Source organism: Nannospalax galili, unplaced genomic scaffold, assembly GCF_000622305.1.
Source record: "Nannospalax galili isolate Female #2095 unplaced genomic scaffold, S.galili_v1.0 scaffold898, whole genome shotgun sequence".
Classification (NCBI taxonomy): domain Eukaryota; kingdom Metazoa; phylum Chordata; class Mammalia; order Rodentia; family Spalacidae; genus Nannospalax; species Nannospalax galili.
In genome coordinates this window covers 2,506,911-2,528,691 of record NW_008342399.1, presented here as the reverse complement: position 1 = coordinate 2,528,691, position 21,781 = coordinate 2,506,911, and the positions used below count along the sequence as shown (strand labels likewise).

The following is a 21,781-nucleotide window of genomic DNA, read 5'->3' as shown; positions in this document are numbered from 1 at the left end:
GTATTTCAGTCTTTTTGTATTTATTGAGGTTTGTTTTGTGCCCCAGTATATGGTTGATTTTCTAGAAGGTTCCATGGGGTGCTGAGTAGAAAGTATGTCCTTTGGTGCATGGGTGTAATACTTGTTAGATCTCTGTTAAGCCCATTTGATATATGGCATTGTTTAATTCAGATGTCTCTTAGTTAACTCTCTGCCCTGTTGATCTATCTAATGGAGACAGTGGGGTATTGAAGTCCCCTACTATTAATGAGTTGGGATTAATCTGGGTCTTAAAGTCCTGTAGTATTGTTTTTATGAAGTTGGGTGCACCAGAGTTTGGTGAATGTAATGTTCATGATTGTAATGTCTTCATGGTTTATTGTTCCTTTGATCAGAAGGAAGTGGCCCTCTTTATCTCTTCTGATTAGTTTTAGTTTAAAATCTATTTTGTAAGATATTAAAATTGCAGTGCCTATTTTCTTCTTAGTACCATTTGCTTGGTATATATTTTTTCCATCCTTTCACCTTAAGATAGTGCCTGTCCTTGAAAGTGAGATGACTTTCTTGCAGACAACAAAAAGATGGCTTTTGTTTCCTAATCTATTCACATAGTCTGTGTCTTTTGATTGGGGAGTTCAGTCTGTTAATAAAGTTATTAATAAAAGATGTTTATTGAATCCTGTCATTTTTATTTCTGTTCCCATTCTTGATATAGCCGTACTTTTCCACAGTTATACCTTCATTGAATTTCTTTCTGCAATCCCTTGGGTATAGTCATTCCTTTCTTCAGCTTTGTGTTGCTTCCAGAACTCTCTGAAGGGCTTGTTTTGTGGACATGAATTCCTTCAGCTTATTTATGTCGTGGAAGATTTTTCTTTCATCTTTGACTACAGTAGACATTTTGGCTGGGTATAGAAATCTGAGTTGACATCTGTGGTCATTTAAACCTGAGAATGCTTTGGTCCAGGCTCTTCTGGCTTTCATAGTTTGCACTGAAAAGTCAGCTGTAATCCTAATAGGTTTTTCTTTATATATGACTTGTTGTTTCTCTTTTGCAGCTTTCAGTATTGTCTCTTTGTTTTGTTGTGGTCACCGCCAGTGGCGGCTGCTCCTCTGTTCTCATGGGCACCGCCCCTTCGTTCTCACGGGCACTGAGGCTTCTCCTCCACTCGCCCTGGGCTGAGGCCACTCTTCTGCTTGCCTGGTGCTGAGGCAGCGCTTCTGCTTGCCCTGTGCTGCCTCCTGTCGTTGCTGCTTCTGCCTGGTCCCGGACCCCAGGGCTGGTGAGGAGACTGTGTCAGTGGAGCCGCATTCAGATACAGGAGACCAGGTTCAGTAACACAGGTCTGCTTTATCTTGGGATTCTTCTCCTTCCTGTATGCCTATGATTCGTAAGTTTGGTCTTTTTATGGTATCACTCAATTCCTGCATATTCCATTCTTGTGATTTCTTAAATTTTTCATAATCTTTGCTTGAGTGGTCCAGTTCGTCCACTTTATCTTCCAGGCTTGATACTCTGTTTTCCGTTTTGTTCATTCTATTAGTGAGGCTTTCTCCTGTCATTTCTAGTTGGCTTACTGAGTGTTTCACTTCCTTCTTGATTTCAGCCTGAGTATTCTTCAATATTTCTAGCTCTTTTCTGAATTCATTCAGATGTTTATCCCTATTTTCCTTCACTTCTTTGATTTCTTTTTTGTGTTCTTTAAATTCACTGAATTCTTTTATCATGTTTATAACTGTTCTTTTGATTTCCAGGTCCTGCATTATCTCTAGGGGGTTTTCATTGTACTCCTCTAGAGGACTATTGATATTTGGTAGAGATATGTTATTTTGGATTTTCTTGTTATTATTTTTTCTCTGTGATTTTGACATGTGAATTTCTTTTGCAGTTTCTGATTCTTGTGTGAGACTCAAGCCTTCAAGTTTAGGTCTGCTTCTTTTTGTGACCTTTATGTGTCTTCCTGGTTTAATTTTTGGGCATGCAAGGCTGGTTCCTCTAAGCTTCCAGTTCTCTCTTTTGATTTTATATTGGAGTGGCCAGACTGCTTTTGTCTTCAGGAGTTCCCACAGAGGCCCAAATCAGATGAGAATCAGATGCTCACAGTATTTCTCCTAAGGTCTGGATCCTTCCAGGAAAGATGCTGTCCTCAGGAATTTGGGGGTTGGACTGGCCTGGGAGCCTGGCCCAGGAAAGATGCTCGTCTCAGGCAGCTGGTGGCTTTGCCAGCCAGAGATGCAAAGGGAGATGGAGGGAGCAGGAAGAAGCCCCAAGGACTCCTGGGGACTATGGGGAAGAACTGGGTTGGTCTGGATGCAAAGGATCAGGAAGCCAAGAAGTCAGCCCCTGGGTTCGTCTGGATGCAAGGGATCAGGAAGTAGTGGTGGTTCTGGGCCTAGAGGTCATCCCCAGTGTCCAGGAAAGAGGCTGGAGCGTTGTGCAGCCCAGGGAAGCAGAGGGAAGTGAGGGCGGGACCAGGCCCAGAGGGCCCCCTAGACCATGAGAAGGACCTGGGTTGGTCTGGATGCAAAGGCTCAGGAAGCAGTGGTGGTTCCCCCGGTGTCTGGGGTGCCAAGACAAGGAATGGGACAGTACCAGGCTAGCAGGAGAGATGGGCAGCAGAGATGGTAGAGTGAATGGGGCTGAGGGAGTCTAGGCACAGAGGGGCGGTGGAGTTACCCAGGAGAGAGGCCAGTGCGTTGTGTGGGCCCAGGGAAGCAGATGGAGGTGAAGGTGGGGCCAGGCCCAGAGGGCTCCTGGGGACCCTGAGAAGGAACTGGGTTCGGAACCGGGTTTGTCTGATGCAAGGGATCAGGAAGCAGTGGTGGTTCCGGGCCTAGAGGTCAGCCCTAGTGTCCAAAAAAGAGGCTGGCAGGTTGTGCAGCCCAGGGAAGCAGAGAGAGGTGAGGGCAGGACCAGGCCCAGAGGGCTCCTGGGGACCACGAGAAGGATGGATGCAAAGGATCAGGAAGCAGTGGTTGTTCCCAGCCTAGAGGTGAGCCCTGGTGTCCAGGAAAGAGGGTAATTTTTTAAAAAATATTTTATTATTTTTATTTTGTGTGTATGAGTGTATTGCCTGCATGTAGGTAAATGCACCCATGTTGTGCAATGTCGGCAAGGGCAGAACAGTCTGTCGGATCCCCTGGAACTGGAGTTACCAACAGTTGTTAGCTGCCATGTGGGTTCTGGAATTCGAACCCAGGTCTTCGGCAAGAACAACCAGTGTTCTTAACTGCTGAGCCATCTCTCTAGCCCTAAACTAGTAATTTTTAATAGAAATGGTCAATCTATAAATTCCTGTCTCCTAGAGGGGGAAAAAACCCCACCAGACTTTTTTTTTTTTCTTTTGGGCCTATAGAATTCTAAAAGGAGATAGCAAAATGTATATTATTATCTGAATTCCTCTAATGTTTCAGTCAGGCCTTTGCCAAGTCCAGTGGATTAAGAAAAGCAAAAGTTTTAAATCAGTTGAGAGATGACTGCCACAGTTTTTTTCCTGTGATAGTTTTAATATTTTTTTAAAGGGCATCTTTGCATGGTAAATAGCCATGGACAAGATAAGCTATTTCATAACTGCTGTGGCACAGATACCAATCACCCAGATGATATGCAGGTTTTAGAACTGGAGCAGAGTTCTGGGGCAAAGACATGGGGAAAGGATTCCAGAGGAGGAGCTAAGCTGGATGGGTATTTATGGTCACAGAAAGTACACTGGGGAACTCAGGACAGAGGCTTTCCACCTTCCAAGATGCAAATTTACCAGTACTGAAACAGTACCACTGCCCAAGTGTAGTTTTGAAATAGGTCCATCATGGAGTCAGTGATCCTATAGAAACCAATAATGGATGGAGGTGATGGGTCAGTGGTGACAGCCACTTAACCTTTCCTTCCTTTCTTCTTTTCAAACCCAGATTGGGGAGCTACTGAGTACCACCCACCCTGCCAACAAAGCCAGCCTAACCCTCTTCTGTCCCGAGGAAGGGGACTGGAAGAATTCCAATCTTGACAGACACAATCTCCAAGACTTCATCAATATTAAGCTCAACTCAGCTTCTATCTTGCCAGAAATGGAAGGACTCTCTGAGTTTACTGAGTATCTTTCAGAATCAGTGGAAGTCCCATCTCCCTTTGACATCCTGGAACCCCCAACCTCAGGTGGCTTTCTCAAGCTCTCCAAGCCCTGCTGTTACATTTTCCCAGGGGGGCGGGGTGATTCTGCCCTTTTTGCAGTGAACGGATTCAATATGCTCATCAACGGAGGCTCAGAAAGAAAATCGTGCTTCTGGAAGCTCATCCGGCACTTGGACCGCGTGGACTCCATCCTGCTCACCCACATTGGGGATGACAATTTACCTGGAATCAATAGCATGCTGCAGCGGAAAATTGCAGAGCTGGAAGAGGAGCAGTCCCAGGGCTCCACCACCAATAGTGACTGGATGAAAAACCTCATCTCCCCTGACTTAGGAGTTGTGTTTCTCAATGTACCTGAAAATCTGAAAAACCCAGAGCCCAACATCAAGATGAAGAGAAGCATAGAGGAAGCGTGCTTCACCCTTCAGTATCTAAATAAACTGTCCATGAAACCAGAGCCTCTATTTAGAAGTGTAGGCAATACCATTGAGCCTGTCATCCTTTTCCAAAAAATGGGAGTGGGCAAACTTGAGATGTATGTGCTTAACCCAGTCAAGACCAGCAAGGAAATGCAATATTTTATGCAGCAGTGGACTGGCACCAACAAAGATAAGGCAGAACTAATCCTGCCCAATGGTCAAGAAGTAGATATCCCAATTTCCTACTTAACTTCAGTCTCATCTTTGATCGTGTGGCATCCAGCCAACCCTGCCGAGAAAATCATCCGCGTTCTCTTTCCCGGAAACAGCACCCAATACAACATACTGGAAGGGCTAGAAAAACTCAAACATCTAGACTTCCTAAAGCAGCCACTGGCCACCCAAAAAGATCTCACTGGCCAGGTCCCCACCCCCACCGTGAAACAAGTCAAACTGAAACAGAGGGCTGACAGCCGAGAAAGTCTGAAGCCAGCTGCAAAACCCCTTCTCAGCAAATCAGTGCGGAAGGAGTCCAAAGAAGAAGCCGCTGAAGTCACAAAAGCCAATCAAGTGGAAAAAACACCCAAAGTTGAAAGCAAAGAGAAAGTAATAGTGAAGAAAGACAAGCCAGTGAAAGTAGAGGCCAAACCTTCAGTGACAGAAAAGGAGGTGCCCAGCAAGGAGGAGCAGTCCCCAGTGAAAGCCGAGGTGGCCGAGAAGCAAGCCACTGACAGCAAACCCAAAGTCATCAAAGACAAGGTGGTGAAAAAGGAAATAAAGGCAAAACCAGAAGAAAAGAAAGAGGAGAAGCCCAAGAAAGAAGTGGCTAAAAAGGAGGAGAAAACACCTGTCAAGAAAGATGAAAAACTGAAAAAGGAAGAGGTGAAGAAGGAGGTCAAGAAAGAAGTCAAGAAAGAAGAGAAGAAAGAGCCCAAGAAAGAGGTTAAAAAGGAAACACCCCTGAAGGAAGCCAAGAAGGACGTGAAGAAAGACGAAAAGAAGGAAGGTAAAAAAGAAGAGAAGGAACCCAAGAAGGAAATTAAGAAGATCTCCAAAGACGTAAAGAAATCGACTCCTCTATCAGAAACAAAAAAACCAACTGCGTTAAAGCCAAAAGTACCGAAAAAGGAAGAGCCCACCAAGAAAGACTCCGTTGCTACTGGGAAGCCCAAAGAGAAGGGGAAGATTAAAGTCATTAAGAAGGACGGCAAGACCGCAGAGGCTGCAGCCGCCGCCATTGGCAGTGCGGCCACCACAGCAGCCGCAGTAGCAGTAGCAGCGGCGGGAAGTGCAGCCACTGGCCCTGCCAAAGAATTCGAAACCGAGAGGTCCCTAATGTCATCTCCCGAGGATCTCACCAAGGATTTTGAGGAGTTGAAGGCTGAGGAGATCGATGTGGCAAAGGACATCAAACCTCAGCTAGAGCTTATTGAAGATGAAGAGAAACTGAAGGAAACAGAGCCCGTGGAAGCCTACGTCATCCAGAAAGAGACCGAAGTCATCAAGGGATCCGCCGAGTCTCCGGATGAGGGAATCACTACCACTGAAGGGGAGGGGGAATGCGAGCAAACACCGGAGGAGTTGGAGCCAGTTGAGAAGCAGAGGGTGGACGACACTGAGAAATTTGAAGATGAAGGAGCCGGCTTTGAAGAATCCTCAGAAACTGGGGACTATGAAGAAAAGGCAGAAACTGAGGAGGCCGAGGAGCCGGAAGAGGACGGAGAAGACAACGTGAGTGGGAGTGCCTCCAAGCACAGCCCCACTGAAGATGATGAAAGCACCAAGGCTGAGGCAGATGTGCTCATCAAGGAGAAGAGGGAGTCTGTGGCTAGTGGTGATGACCGAGCAGAAGAAGACATGGACGAGGCACTTGAGAAAGGGGATGCCGAACAATCTGAGGAGGAGGGTGAAGAGGAGGACAAAGCAGAAGATACCAGAGAGGAAGAATACGAGCCTGAAAAAGTCGAGGCTGAAGATTATGTGATGGCTGTGGTTGACAAGGCTGCGGAGGCCGGTGTTGCTGAGGAGCGGTATGGATTCCTTAGCGCATCAGCCAAGCAGCCCGGAGCCCAGTCTCCCGGCCGAGAGCCTGCCTCCTCAATTCATGATGAGACTTTACCTGGAGGCTCAGAGAGTGAGGCCACTGCTTCAGATGAGGAGAATCGAGAAGACCAGCCTGAGGAATTCACGGCCACCTCTGGATACACTCAGTCTACCATTGAGATCTCAAGCGAGCCCACGCCAATGGATGAGATGTCTACTCCTCGAGATGTGATGAGTGATGAGACCAACAACGAGGAGACAGAATCACCATCTCAGGAGTTTGTAAACATCACCAAATATGAGTCTTCACTGTATTCTCAGGAATACTCCAAACCTGCTGTTGCATCATTCAATGGATTGTCAGAAGGGTCAAAAACAGATGCCACTGATGGCAAGGATTATAATGCCTCAGCCTCCACCATATCACCACCCTCATCCATGGAAGAAGACAAATTCAGCAAGTCTGCTTTACGTGATGCTTACTGCTCTGAAGAGAGAGAACTGAAAGCCAGTGCCATGTTGGACATCAAAGATACCATATCAGCAGTTTCAGATGAAAGACTTAGCCCAGCCAAGAGTCCATCCCTGAGTCCATCTCCACCACCCGTAGAGAAGACAACCCCCTTGGGTGAACGTAGTGTGAACTTCTCCCTGACGCCCAATGAGATTAAAGTCTCCACAGAGGCAGAAGCAGCCCCAGTGTCTCCTGAGGTGACCCAAGCAGTAGTTGAAGAACACTGTGCCAGTCCCGAAGAGAAGACTCTGGAAGTAGTGTCACCATCTCAATCTGTGACTGGCAGTGCTGGCCACACGCCTTACTACCAATCTCCCACTGATGAGAAGTCCAGTCATCTCCCTACAGAAGTCAATGAAAAACCACCGGCAGTTCCAGTGAGTTTTGAATTCAGCGACACCAAAGATGAGAGCGAAAGAGCTTCCATAAGCCCCATGGATGAACCCGTGCCTGACTCAGAGTCTCCTATTGAGAAAGTTCTGTCTCCTTTACGCAGCCCTCCCCTGCTTGGATCTGAATCGGCATACGAAGACTTCCTAAGTGCTGATAGCAAAGCTCTTGACAGATATGCTGAAAGCCCCTTTGAAGGAAAGACTGGAAAACAGGGCTTCCCAGACCACATAAGTCCAGTTTCTGAAATGCCTTCCACTGGTCTTTACCAAGACAAACAGGATGGGAAAAGCACAGACTTTATACCAATAAAGGAAGGCTTTGGTCCAGAAAAGAAATCTGATGATGTTGAAACCATGAGTTCTCAACCAGCACTGGCTTTGGATGAAAGGAAACTGGGAGGAGATGTTTCTCCAACACAAATAGATGTCAGTCAGTTTGGCTCTTTCAAAGAAGACACTAAGATGTCCATTTCAGAAGGCACTGTCTCAGACAAGTCAGCCACGCCTGTTGATGAGGGTGTGGCAGAAGACACATACTCTCACATGGAGGGCGTGGCCTCAGTCTCTACAGCCTCTGTGGCTACAAGCTCATTTCCAGAGCCAACCACGGACGATGTGTCTCCTTCTTTGCATGCTGAAGTGGGCTCCCCACATTCCACAGAGGTAGATGACTCCCTTTCAGTATCTGTTGTGCAAACACCGACAACTTTCCAGGAAACAGAAATGTCTCCATCTAAAGAAGAGTGCCCAAGACCAATGTCAATTTCTCCTCCAGACCTCTCCCCCAAGACAGCCAAATCCAGGACACCAGTTCAAGATCACCGGTCCGAACAGTCTTCGATGTCTATTGAATTCGGCCAGGAATCTCCTGAGCACTCCGTTGCTATGGACTTTAGTCGACAGTCTCCAGATCACCCCACTGTGGGTGCAGGTGTGCTTCACATCACTGAAAATGGGCCAACTGAAGTAGACTATAGCCCTTCTGACATGCAGGACTCCAGCTTGTCACATAAAATCCCACCAGTGGAGGAGCCGTCCTTCACCCAGGATAATGATCTGTCTGAGCTCATCTCCGTGTCTCAGGTGGAAGCTTCCCCATCCACCTCTTCTGCTCACACCCCTTCTCAGATAGCCTCTCCTCTTCAGGAAGACACTCTCTCTGATGTTGCTCCCCCCAGAGATATGTCCTTATATGCCTCCCTCACCTCTGAGAAAGTGCAAAGTCTGGAAGGAGAGAAGCTGTCTCCGAAATCTGATATTTCTCCACTCACCCCACGAGAGTCCTCACCTTTATATTCACCTGGCTTTTCAGATTCTACCTCTGCAGCTAAAGAGAATGCAACAGCTTGCCATACCTCCTCTTCTCCACCAGTAGATGTGGCATCCGCAGAGCCCTATGGCTTCCATGCTTCTATGTTATTTGATACAATGCAGCATCATCTAGCCTTGAATAGAGATTTGACCACGCCTGGTATAGAGCAAGACAGTGGAGGGAAGACACCTGGTGACTTTAACTATGCCTATCAAAAGCCTGAGAAAACCACCAGATCGCCAGATGAGGAAGATTACGACTATGAGACTTATGAGAAAACCTCCCGGACCCCAGATGTGGGTGGCTATTACTATGAGAAGACAGAGAGAACCATAAAATCCCCATGTGACAGTGGGTACTCCTATGAGACCATTGAGAAAACCACCAAGACCCCAGAAGACGGTGGCTATGCCTGTGAAATTACCGAGAAGACAACCCGGACCCCAGAAGAGGGTGGGTACTCCTATGAGATCAGTGAAAAGACAACAAAAACCCCTGAAGTGAGTGGTTACTGCTACGAAAAGACTGAGAGGTCTAGAAGGCTCCTGGATGACATCAGCAACGGCTATGATGACTCTGAGGACGGTGGGCACACACTTGGAGACTGTAGCTACTCTTATGAAACCACTGAGAAAATTACCAGCTTTCCTGAATCTGAAAGCTACTCTTATGAAACGTCTACAAAAACAACACGGAGTCCAGATACTTCCACATACTGTTATGAGACCATGGAGAAAATCACTAAGACCCCACAGGCATCCACATACTCCTATGAGACTTCAGACCGAAGCTACACTACAGAGAAGTCCCCTTCAGAGGCACGCCAGGATGTTGATTTATGCCTCGTGTCGTCCTGTGAATACAAGCATCCCAAGACAGAGCTCTCGCCCTCCTTCATTAACCCCAATCCTCTCGAGTGGTTCACCAGTGAAGAGCCCACTGAAGAATCTGAGAAGCCCCTCACTCAGTCTGGAGGAGCCCCACCGCCTCCAGGAGGAAAGCAGCAGGGTCGACAGTGTGATGAAACCCCTCCCACCTCAGTCAGTGAGTCAGCCCCATCCCAGACCGACTCTGATGTTCCCCCGGAGACAGAAGAGTGCCCCTCCATCACAGCTGATGCCAATATTGACTCTGAAGATGAGTCAGAAACCATCCCGACAGACAAAACTGTCACATACAAACACATGGACCCTCCTCCAGCCCCCATGCAAGACCGCAGCCCATCTCCTCGCCACCCGGATGTGTCCATGGTAGACCCAGAGGCCTTGGCCATTGAGCAGAACCTAGGCAAAGCTCTGAAGAAAGACCTGAAAGAGAAGGCCAAGACCAAGAAGCCAGGCACAAAGACCAAGTCCTCTTCCCCTGTGAAAAAGGGTGATGGGAAGTCTAAGCCCCTGGCAGCTTCCCCTAAACCAGGAGCCTTGAAGGAATCCTCAGATAAGGTGTCCAGAGTGGCTTCTCCTAAGAAGAAAGACTCCGTAGAAAAGGCTACAAAAACCACCACCACTCCTGAGGTGAAAGCCACACGTGGGGAAGAGAAAGACAAGGAGACTAAGAATGCTGCCAACGCCTCCACGTCTAAGTCAGTGAAGACCGCAACTGCAGGTGGGTTGAGGGTTCTGGTATCCTGTTACTGACCGTGGCAATGCTTGTACTTGAAGCCTATCTGTTTCTCCATTTGACCTTTTACTGGAAGACCAGTGAGCATAGACTAATGCTTTATCTGCCCACTGCTGTCCTCTTCTGCCTAAAGGTACATGTCTTAGTCCAGTATGGCTCCCAAGGCTTAGGGACAGCACAGTCTATGGTCCAGCACAGCTAGGATCCATCAGATGGGATTGCTGGGTTGGCACCATGCTGAACAGTAGCTGCAGCCCTGAACCAAGAATGTATGTCTCATGCTGTTCTGGAAGACTCAAGGCATGCTGGCCCTAGAATCATGCTGAGGTGACAGGCCAGGAGCTCTCAAAGGTCTGTAACAAAATCAGAGGTTCCAGGGCAAACCTGGATGGTCCAATCTGGGCCCAATATTTACTACTTTTGAATAATTTAAAATGTAAAATTACAAAAATTTTTAAGATTTCTTTAATTAAAAAGCTACTAGTTAGGCAATATATGCCCATTGAAGAATGGGCTGATGAACACATCTGCTGATGAACACCACAGTTCCAATTGACCAGTGAGCATCTAGCACAGAAGGAGAGGAAAACATTAAAGATTGGTTTCTGCTTCCTTATCCTGCAGCCTCACTGAGTACTTTTTCAGACTGAAATTCTACTTAGCTGTTTCTAGGAGGCTTCCAGTGCCTCCTGATTTGCCACTACTTCCCGTGTATCCAGTTCTAACAATGAGTGGAGTTTCTGCTTTTGTTTTTTTGAAGTAAATTCTTGCTTTATGGCCCAGGGTGGCTTTTGAATTTGTAATCCCCCTGCCTCAGCCTCCTGAATGCTGGGCATCCAGGAGTGCACTACCATACTGGGTATGGTGAGTAGGTTTTTGATGGAAAATCTCCCTGGCAGCACAGATTCATCTTGTTGCTTCAAATCTTTTAAAAGGATTTGCAGCAATACATTTTGTTTCCTTCACATACTTTCACAGGGATTTTAGATCACAAAATAATATAAATGTATCCAAACATGTAAAGCAAAAAGTATTAATAATTTAAGCATTTCTTTGATATATGAGGAAAAATGTAAGATGAATTTTTGGGAGCTTGCAAACTCAGTACATTTTAGGATCTGTTAGTTATAGCTGAGGATTTTTACTTTATGTGGACCATCAATTTTAGAGCTCAGTTTTTGTCAGACTGAATTTTTACATACACATAGAAAACAAGCTAAACATTTGTTCATGCTTAGAATGAATGTAAAACCACCAGATAATTAACTCCCTGGCTTGAAAGAGTTGATAACTGACTTACACTTGGGAGAAAGCATGAAATTCATCCAAATAGGTAAAAGCTAGCTAAAATTTACCAGAACATGTCCCATCCAAACAACTGATTGGTTTTTTTTTTCTTTTGACATTTAAAGAGATAAAGACAGGGCTGGTGAGATGGCTTAATGGGTGAAAGAAAGCACTTGTCACATAAGCCTGATGACCTGAGTTCAATTCTTAGATGCCAATGTGAAAGGAGAAAGGAGAGAACGGACTTCTGAAAGTTGTCCTCTGATCTCTATGACCTCCACATGTGCACTACAAGCATGCATGTGCTCCTGAGCACTACCTCCCTCTTTTTTCTGTCACACACACACACACACACACACACAGAAAGAGAGAGGAGTTAATTTAAATTTACTTGAAAGATGCTTTTAGATTTCTAAAAAGGGCCAAATTGCATTAATTGGTTTTGAAAACAAATCTGGATGAACATTCGACAGTTTTTATAGATTGCATGTCTATGAACAATATTTACTTGTTGATAAAGATTTTAGCGTTCAAGGGAAAATTGTAGGCATTTTAAATTAGTAGAAGAAAAATTCATAAAATTCTATTATGAGCCAGAATTCTCCCCTGCCCCCCACCTTTTTTTGGAGACAGACTCCTATGTAGCTCAGACTGGCCTCTAACTCACTTTGTAGTGGAGGATGGCCCTGAATGCTGGATACTCCTGAACTTCCTCCTTCCACTTCCAAAATTCTGTGATTACAGGTGTAATCACCTGGCTTATAAGTCAGAATTCCTTAGGGAGTCCACCTCTGGTTTTCAACTCAGATTTACTAAAAAAATACTCTGCCAATCTATTTATAAAATGAGTCAGTTTATGTAAGTATCAGTTTGGCCATTTCTCACTACCTCTATAATCCCCCAAAAGTGAAACTGTTGGAATTCAAGGGTGGCAGTTTTTAAATATCTGATGGAGAGAGTCAGGCATGTAGAATTAGCAACAGTGGTCTCAAATCAGCTATCATTAGAATCATTCAGAGTGCTTGTAAGAGCTAGTGGTGGCCAGGCCGCATTCCTGATATGCTATTTCATCCACTTACTGGATGAACCTAAGGTGCTGAGGACCCTGGAGATCATATGGGGTTGAGGTCTGACCCACTCCTAGGTCAAATGTTAGGGTATCCTGTTCATTTCTGCGTCAAACTGCTATCAAATGAGATGTTTAAGAGGCTTCTTATGATCGCCAAACTATGATTTGCCAAGTTCAAATGTTTCCTTTAGACTTTAAAATGTTTCTTAATCAGGGCTTCTTAAACTTTTTCCTTTTTACCCAAGAAATTTTTATACAACTCTGGGTATCCATGCATATAAAATAGGTATATAAATCAAACATTTACGGATAAGAAATCATAAAAAAAATTTCTGAGACTGGGTCTCCCTGCTAGCACCAGCTGGCCTGGAACTCGATATGTAGACCAGGCTGGCCTCAGTCTCACAGAGATCCACCTGCCTCTGCATCTCAAGTGCTGAGATTAAAGGCATGCACCACTACATCTGGCTGAGAAATTTCTTTTTAAGCAATCCTTTGAGATATATATACATAGTTTTAGCACTTATTAAAAATGAAAGGAAATCTGCATGCTAACGAAATGAGTGTTCTTTTAAATTTTTACATAAAGAATTAAATCTTAGCTGAATATTTGATCTTGCAGGATATAGAACACCTTCAACAGTTTTTCACAGTTGATCCATATTTTTATTTTATAACCATCAATGCTGAGAACACTACATCATATAAATATGTAATACAGAATGGCAAAAGTATGTTTAGAGCCATTTCAGATATTATTGGAAATTCTTTCTCAACCCCAACCCAAAATTCATCAAATGATTTTTTTTTTTTTATGAAGATGAAGCCATCAACTCAAGCAGCTTAAAAAAATTTTTTTTGAGCTGGGTGTGGTGGCACACGCCTTTAATCCCAGCACTCGGGAGGCAGAGGCAAGTGGGTCTCTGCGAGTTGAGTTCAAGGCCAGCCTGGTCTACATAGTGCGTTCCAGAACAGCTGGGGCTACAGGAAGACCCTGTCTCAAAAAGACCAAAAATAAAAAAAAATTTTTTTTGATTTATTTATTTTTATTTTATGTGTATGAGTGTATTGCCTGTATGTATGTACATATGCCCATGTCCTGCAATGCCTGTGGAGATCAGAAGAAGGCATCGAATGCCCTGGAACTGGAGTTACAGACAGTTGTTAGCTATTATATGGGTGCTGGGAACTGAGCCCCAGTCCTCTGCAAGAGCAGCCAGTGCTCTTAACTGCTGAGTCATCTCTCCAGCCTCAGGCAGTTTGTTTTTTTTGTTTTTGTTTTTGTTTTAGTTAAACATTCTAACACAATATAATCCAAAGAAATACAAATTTGATACTTACATCCAGACAAGAATGGTAGGAAAATAGGAAAAGTCTTTGTTTTCCATAACTACACTATTATGTTTCTAAGAGAGGACTGTGTTTCAGGCAGTATCTGTTGATGTTGCATGATGTGACAGCATGTACAGTGTACAGTCACATGCTGTGCATTCAGAACCAAGGCTACGGTGAAGTTGTGTGTTGGGACACTGGCAAGCACAACCAGAAACACCTTGTATTCACTAATGTAAATTCATTTTTGATTTTGAATTGATTTTTGGTCTTCAAATGATAAGAAATCATTTACTGTTGAAAAATTTTTATTGACAACTTGCTTAGTTGTGCAATTCCATGTGGCATCATGACCTATATAGTTTAAGAAGCTGTCTTAGATCACTTTGAAAATTAAGGTGCAAATTAGAAGTTCCTTTGGGTGGAAGGTATTACTATCTGGTTCCTTCCTTTGAAAAGTCCTCAAAACTTTTTATTTGCTGATTGGTTGTCTGCAAAGAAAAATCATCCCTCTCTCCATTTCTCCTATTGAGATGACAAAAAACATCTCAGATTTTCTCAGATTGCTAGCGTTCGATGCCCTGTACAACATTTTCATAACTTGCTTGGGTTAAGTGGCTGGATGGGTCTCTTCACACTGCTGTGACCCTTGCTTGTCTTTGTTTACCAAAGCACCAGGAACCACCAAGACAGCCAAGACATCTACCGTGCCTCCAGGCCTCCCTGTGTATTTGGACCTGTGCTATATTCCTAACCACAGCAATAGTAAGAATGTTGATGTTGAATTTTTCAAGAGAGTGAGGTCATCTTACTACGTGGTGAGTGGGAATGACCCTGCTGCTGAGGAGCCCAGCCGGGCTGTCCTGGATGCCTTGTTAGACGGGAAGGCACAGTGGGGCAGCAACATGCAGGTAAGAGCTCTAGGCCCATGTCTGGGGTGCATTTGATCTGGGTCCAGAGACAGAGGGAACAGACTGTTTGTGATTACGGATCCACATGCAGTGTCTCTTGAGTCTTCCATATATACGAAACAATCCCACAGATAATGTCACTTTAACACAAATAACCCATGTGGAATTCCTAACCCCACCACCAACCATAGCAATGGAGGAAAGCCTTATCTAAGGCAGAGTTGATTCATCTGCAGAACTGGCCTGAAATGAATTGCCTCGCCCGAGCAGCATGCTGAGCATTATTGTGTGAATCACAGTGGTCCTATCTCCACAGAACTGCCGCTGAAGCATTATCTTTACTCCTTTGTGTTTTACCGGTAGACTAAAGCTAGGAACATGGTCATTGTGGGGGGAAGGGAATCAGCTCTCCAGGTGGAATACCAGAGTAGGACCACTGTTTCCCAAAGGATACTTCCAACTCTAAAACCTCATTCTGACCATGAACCAACCCCCACCTCTGTTCAGATGTGATTGTTTATCTAATTTGCCTTTCTGCATAGAATCACCTAGCAAACTGTTACATACTAAATAGTATTGTTTAATAATATTTTCATATTATTCATATGAGAAGTACCCAGTGGCCTCTTAAAGAATACTAGATGAAATTTTTACCATTCAAGACCTTACCTAAGTACCCACTCCTCCATCCATAACCTAAGTACCCCAATTCCTATATCCCAGTCTTCATTCTCACGCCAAGAGGTGGGTTTCTGAGTGCTTTGAGCTATAATAATAACTAAAACTACTTGGATTAAATATGGTATGTATTTCCTATAAAACTTCCCTTATGTTAAAGAAAATGTGAGAAACTGTACTTAGTCAAAGCACTCCTTAACATTCAAAAACCAACACTGAATTTAAATGAATAAACTGACAAGCCAATAATTGATTTTGTGGGTCATCAAGTCCTCCCTTCAATGAAAGAAAAAAGATCTTTTTTTACAGCTTCATTTTGTTTCCTGGAAAATATTAGTTGAAAACTTACTTGTATTTCTCAGGGAAAATAGAAAATTTTCCTTTTGTTCCCTTTCTTCTAGTGATCCAACCATGACCTTATTCTGTCTTTACTTCTGCGACCTGTCTGCCCTTAAACGTCTCTTTTTCTCTCCGTAGGTGACTCTAATCCCAACACATGACTCAGAGGTGATGAGGGAATGGTACCAGGAGACCCACGAGAAGCAGCAAGACCTCAACATCATGGTTTTAGCAAGCAGCAGCACAGTGGTTATGCAAGATGAGTCCTTCCCTGCATGCAAGATAGAACTGTAAAAACCACAGCCGGCCACACCATAGGATTTTGAACTTTGTTTCCAGAAATTCTTGAATTTGAAACTACCTTTTCTAAAACATCCATTCATCTATTTAAGTCACTGAACAATTACCTGCCAAATGCTATACTATGTCATGATGACGCAAGTCACTAATATCGCTCAGTTTTTGCTGATTGCTAAGGGAAGTAACAGTATTCCCACAATAGGATTCAAGTTACTGCAAAATTACCTACCCCGTTCATCTCTGCTGAACATTTGGAAGCCATGCACTCGCACACCCAACTGACTTCTGCTAGGTATTGGCATTTGTCTTAGAGAGAGAGAAGAGGGAGAGAGAGAGAGAGGGAAGGGAGGGAACAAGGGAGGGAGCACACAGAGAGAATGCAGGAGAGAGAGAGAGTGAGAAAGAATGAGAAAGAAAAAGAATGCAAGAGAAGGAGATTTGTGATGGTGGAGAGTTCTGAGGAGATGCCCAGAGAGAAGGGAGAGGGCAGGTGGGGTAGAGAAAAGACAACCAGCAAACTAGGTCTACATTTTCTCAGGCAGTAGGTACTCTGTAGTCTACACTGGCAAACTTTTCCATTTTCATCAGTCATCAAAAAGGGTCTTAATTTTCTAAAGTATTTCCACCAGAATGAAAAGAAATAAAGTTTGTTAAGAGGGCATGAGTTTTTCATGGCTAAGCTCCTTCACTATGAAGGCTGACCAGTGGCATAATGTAGTGAGTGTAGACTGGACAGGCAAGTGGTTTGAGCCCCATTCAGAACTCTCAGACTTTGTAAACATATGAGTAGTTGATCTAAGGCATGCTCCCAGCATTTGTCCACCCACTTAGTCCACACCAAGTCAACTTGCATGCGACAACACCCAAGTCTACCCCAATTAACTGAAGCAAATACCAAAGCAGTTGAGAGAACATACGGGAGACATCCTGCCTTAGGAAGTGACTTGAATGTACAAAGATACTTGATGCACTTATTTTTTAATGTGAGACAGCAAGTTTTTAAAACATCCATGTAGGGTTGTAGATATTCCAGGTAAAGGAGCACGAGTGTGGGCATGGGGTGGGAAGAGTTCTAGAAGCTGATCTGATTGGTCCAACAGTTTGATGCTGAGTCATGCTCCTTGAATACCACCACTTTCAATGCACCTTGGCCTCTCAGCCAAACAAGTTGCACCTTTCCTAGCTTCTTTGCTACTGCAAGTTCAAAACTGAAATGGCTTCTATGACTAGAACTGGGAAAACAGTGAATCTTATGGTGGAAGAGGGTCTCGGCAAGAATACAGTATTTTTTTTCTTTTGTCTTACATTGACTTTTTAGAGTTTCCATTCATTTCAACGTAATTATGGGAGCACATGTACAGAAGATTGTTTTTAGATATGTAAGAACTTTTCATAGATGAACTTTTTAACAAATGTTTTCATTTACAGGAAAATACAAAGAAAAATTTCAAGTGATAGTCTTTTTTTTAAGTGCTTTGTAAGACAAAATTGATGTTTTCTGAAGTTCTGGCAAGACCTGAAGTCTGACATTGAAGTCATGATACTTATTAAAAGCCTGTAACAATGAGGAATGATGATCTCTCCCACCCTTTGATGCTCATAGCATAAATATCTGAGTCTGTACTGTTTGAGAGTGGGGTGAATGGCAGGGTAGGCTACTTTTCAGGGCCTTAAGTACGCCACCCAGTGGTATCTTACCTACTTCTTTCAAGATCTTCAACCAGAAGGTGAAAAATCCAAGTTCAAAAGCACCCTAGCACCAATTTGCTTTGGGATTTTCTTTTCTGGAAAACAATAAATGAAAGAAATAATAGATTGAAAACAAAAGAATTCCCAACTCCTATGTTCACCATGTAGAGTTCAGACATAACGTCCATCGTTGTCACCACTGAACCATGAACCTGGGAAGCCAGATCATGAGTCACACTGATGTCATTTCCAGTGGCAGATCCACATACTGCTCAGTGACAACAGTGCTGTTCTCTGTCATGCTACGTTTCCTGCAGACTCTTAATATCTACGGAGTAGTGAACAATGACCTCATTTTATTTTCTGTGTTAGTTATTTATTTCAAAGTTAACATTTTAGTTTATTTTTGTTTGTGAAGTGTATGTTTTGCACTGCTAACTACTATGAGGGTTTAAACAATGCTTCTTCAGGGTCCCAGCACTGGGGACCTATGCAGTACACTTAATGCTGTGAATCACATTTTCCAAATGTTTAATTTTTTAAAGAAAATTAATATTCTATTTTTGTTAGGCTTCTCTAGAAATGCAATTTTTATTTATTACCCTATTTCTTTCAAGTCCTTAGAAATAACGTTAAAGGTACAAACATGTCATACATAATGGAAAAATCATTGTGATGAAAATGAATTTCATTGAATATAAACTCATCTACTTCACACTTTTATGAGACAAGCTGAATACTCAAGATAGTTATTTAATGGTTACCTATTGAGTTGGTCCACATAATGCATGAGAAGAGAAACAATTTCTAGCCGTTTTGCCAAACCTAGACCTCTGGTTGATTTTTCTTTGATAGAAGATAGAGTTATTTTCTAGTTTCTCCGACTAAATTTATTTAGCCTTTATGTTATTTTGCTTTAAAAATATGTTAGGAGAGTCATAGTCACTTCGGTTATAACCACTCTACCCCACTCTTTTTTTTTTTTAATTTCTACAGAATTTAATGGGGAAAATACTTTTTAAAACTGGCACTGGTGCACTGGCTCTATTTCCTATGGAATCTGTCAGTACCTACTGTACCCCCTGTTCTCAGTGATGGCCATGGAGCCAAGGGTACCAGGAAGAACAACATTTGCTTTACAGATAGCTCCTGACCTCCCAGACACCTTTCCTACCTGCGCGACTAACCTAATTCTGCTAGTTCCATAAATACACAATTAGTTTATAATAGCCATCACAACGTACTATGTACATTGGTGGTGAGAACTAAAAACCGACATAGACTTCTAGGAGCTTCATTTATACTGATTTCTTAATCCAATTGTATAGATTGAATATTTGAGTGGAAGGAATTTCCACCCTGTTTAAATGATGGAATTCTATTGAGATAACACCCCTAGTCATGACCTTTTGGGTAGTATTCATAAACAAAATTCTACAGACACTAAATATTAAAGATGATCCTCCATTTCAATTTTGTCCAATTCTATCCTCTTTTATCCAAACCCCAATTCCCATGCATGCTTTCTCAGTCTTGTGGTGGGACTGGATACAATGACTAACCCCTTGCCCCAAACACCATTTTCCATGGAATTCAAAAGAAAATTTTTCTTAACGTTACATATATTAGTGAATGGTTTCCCCAGTGTATATGAATGTTTTAGGTGTTTCCAATAGGTTACGGAGTGTAGGAGCTGTCCAATACTCATTTCATAAGATTTAATCATTTGCTAATGGAAATTTTTACCACCTTCCATTTTCCCTCTGTTACCAAATCTCAGCTCCTGGGAGCTGCTCTACAATTCTGGAATTGCTTTTCTTGCTTCTCCTTAGTTACCTGTCACAGGAGAGGCCTGCTCAGCTACGGGATTTGTGAGTTAGGATAATGACTTTTCTTTTTCTTTTTTTGTACTTCAGATTTAGGAGAACAGATTCTGTTTCCGTATGAAAAGAGCTGTAAGCTTTCATCATTTAACCAACTGAATCACACACCAAAAGCAGCATTTCCTTGACAGCAATTAGGTTATTCACCTGGTATTCAAACTATTCACTCTTTCACAAAACTGTGACTTCATAAATTCATTTACAAGGCAGCATCAAAAACTGAAAAGGAAGGGAAAAAATTAATGACCAGCTTCTCTGCACTCTGTGTGGAGCGATGGAGAAGCAGTTCAGACTAGGCTGCCCTTTCTACAGCTGCGGTTCAGTCTCGCTTTCCTGCACCGCACACAGCCCGTGCTGTTCTGAGCCCAGCGGCCAGCCGAGAAGCGCTTCCCACTCCTCTCTCTTGTTCTGAATGGTGTTTGTGTCAGTCTGCAGCTGTGTATGGTATTATGTCTTATAATCCTGCATCACTTCTATCCTATCCAGTCATATCTAATGTAGAAAATTAGTTTCCAGTGAAAGTAATATGTAGTGCTTTTATGATATTTGTGTGCAATATCCCCTCTTCCACTGAGGATATTTGATGTAAAGGAAAAAAAAAAACAAAACTCAGTTCCACAATAAAATACAAAAGTGGCAAAAGTTCACGTGTGTGCTGAGGTATCTTTGGCTTTGCTTTCACCTGTGCTGTGCCACTCATGACAAGGGGGACTGTTGTATTCAAGGAGGGTGCCCTGGGTATTGGGGATTAGCTGAGAGAGTGCCACATTAATTTTTGTAATTTCTTTTTGTTGTTTTTTTTTTATAGTCAAGCCCTAGAGGATGTTGGAATATAAGGACAGAGACTGGGAGGCAAGAGGAAAGAACTAGAATTTTTGTCTAAAAAGAAAAGAACAGTGAAATTGATAGAGAATATTAGGAGGGTTTCTTGTACAAATTACAAATAAAACAAACAAAAGGAAAGAACAACTACAATTATTGCCTAAAAAGAAAAAAAAAAAGAACAGTGAAATTGATGGAAAATATTAGGAATGTTTTCTGTTCAAATTACAAAAAACAAAAAACCATCAGATTTTAAGCCTAGCTCTCCCACACCCAAGTGGGGGAGTTCATTTTGACCTACCTGGAGTTCATTTTCTCCCTTGTAAAATGAGAGCATTTGACAAAGAAAGTGAAATTTTCTGGTGTCTCCCAAGACTTGAATTCTCATACTCTATAAAGCCCTAATGCTCAGGGGATTATGCTTAATTCATGCTCTCCCTCTGTGATCCTAGCTCGTTATCACCAAATAAGCTCTATCCAGCTAACAGAACATGCTACAGATCTGACCTACACCTGTTCTAGATTGTTTCTCCATTGCTGTGACAAAACACTGACCAATACCAACTTGGGGAGGAAAGGGTTTATTTGGCTTACATCTCCTGGGTCACAATTCATGAGGGAGCCCAAGGTAGGAACTCAGGGCAGGAACCTGGAGGCAGGAGCTGAAGCACAGGCCATGGAGGAACACTGCTTACTGGCTTGCTCCCCTGGCCCCTGCTCAGCCTGCTTTCTTATACAATACAGAACAACCTGCCCAGGGGTGGCACCACCTACAGTGGGCTGGGCCCTCCCACATCATTCAACAATCAAGAAAATACCCCATAGATATGGTCACAGGTCTGTCCAATGGAGGCACCAAGGCTTCCTCTGCCCAACTGAGGCTTCCTCTACCCAAGTGTGTCAAGTTGACAACTAAAGTTATCCAGTACAACACCCAAGAAAATTATTAGGGAAAAGTGATAATATATGACAATACCCAAAAGAGTAGGACCCTACACCTTTACACTGGACCCAGCAGTGGGTTGTATCTGGATTGAAGAACCTAAAGGAACAAAACACCTGC

At 43.3% G+C, this 21,781-nt stretch overlaps 1 protein-coding gene across 2 annotated transcripts in view; it reads left to right on the top strand.

Moving 5' to 3' along the window:
* Nucleotides 1-20,538, top strand: part of Map1b (microtubule associated protein 1B) — a 119,407-nt gene extending 98,869 nt beyond the window's left edge. For both annotated transcript variants that reach the window (XM_008838479.3, XM_017799468.2), the window contains 3 exons: nucleotides 3,889-10,393; nucleotides 14,769-15,007; nucleotides 16,163-20,538. In XM_008838479.3, the coding sequence (XP_008836701.1) occupies nucleotides 3,889-10,393; nucleotides 14,769-15,007; nucleotides 16,163-16,318 (6,900 nt within the window). In that variant the 3' untranslated portion in view covers nucleotides 16,319-20,538. The remainder of the gene's footprint in view (nucleotides 1-3,888; nucleotides 10,394-14,768; nucleotides 15,008-16,162) is intronic.
* Nucleotides 20,539-21,781: the final 1,243 nt, after the last annotated feature.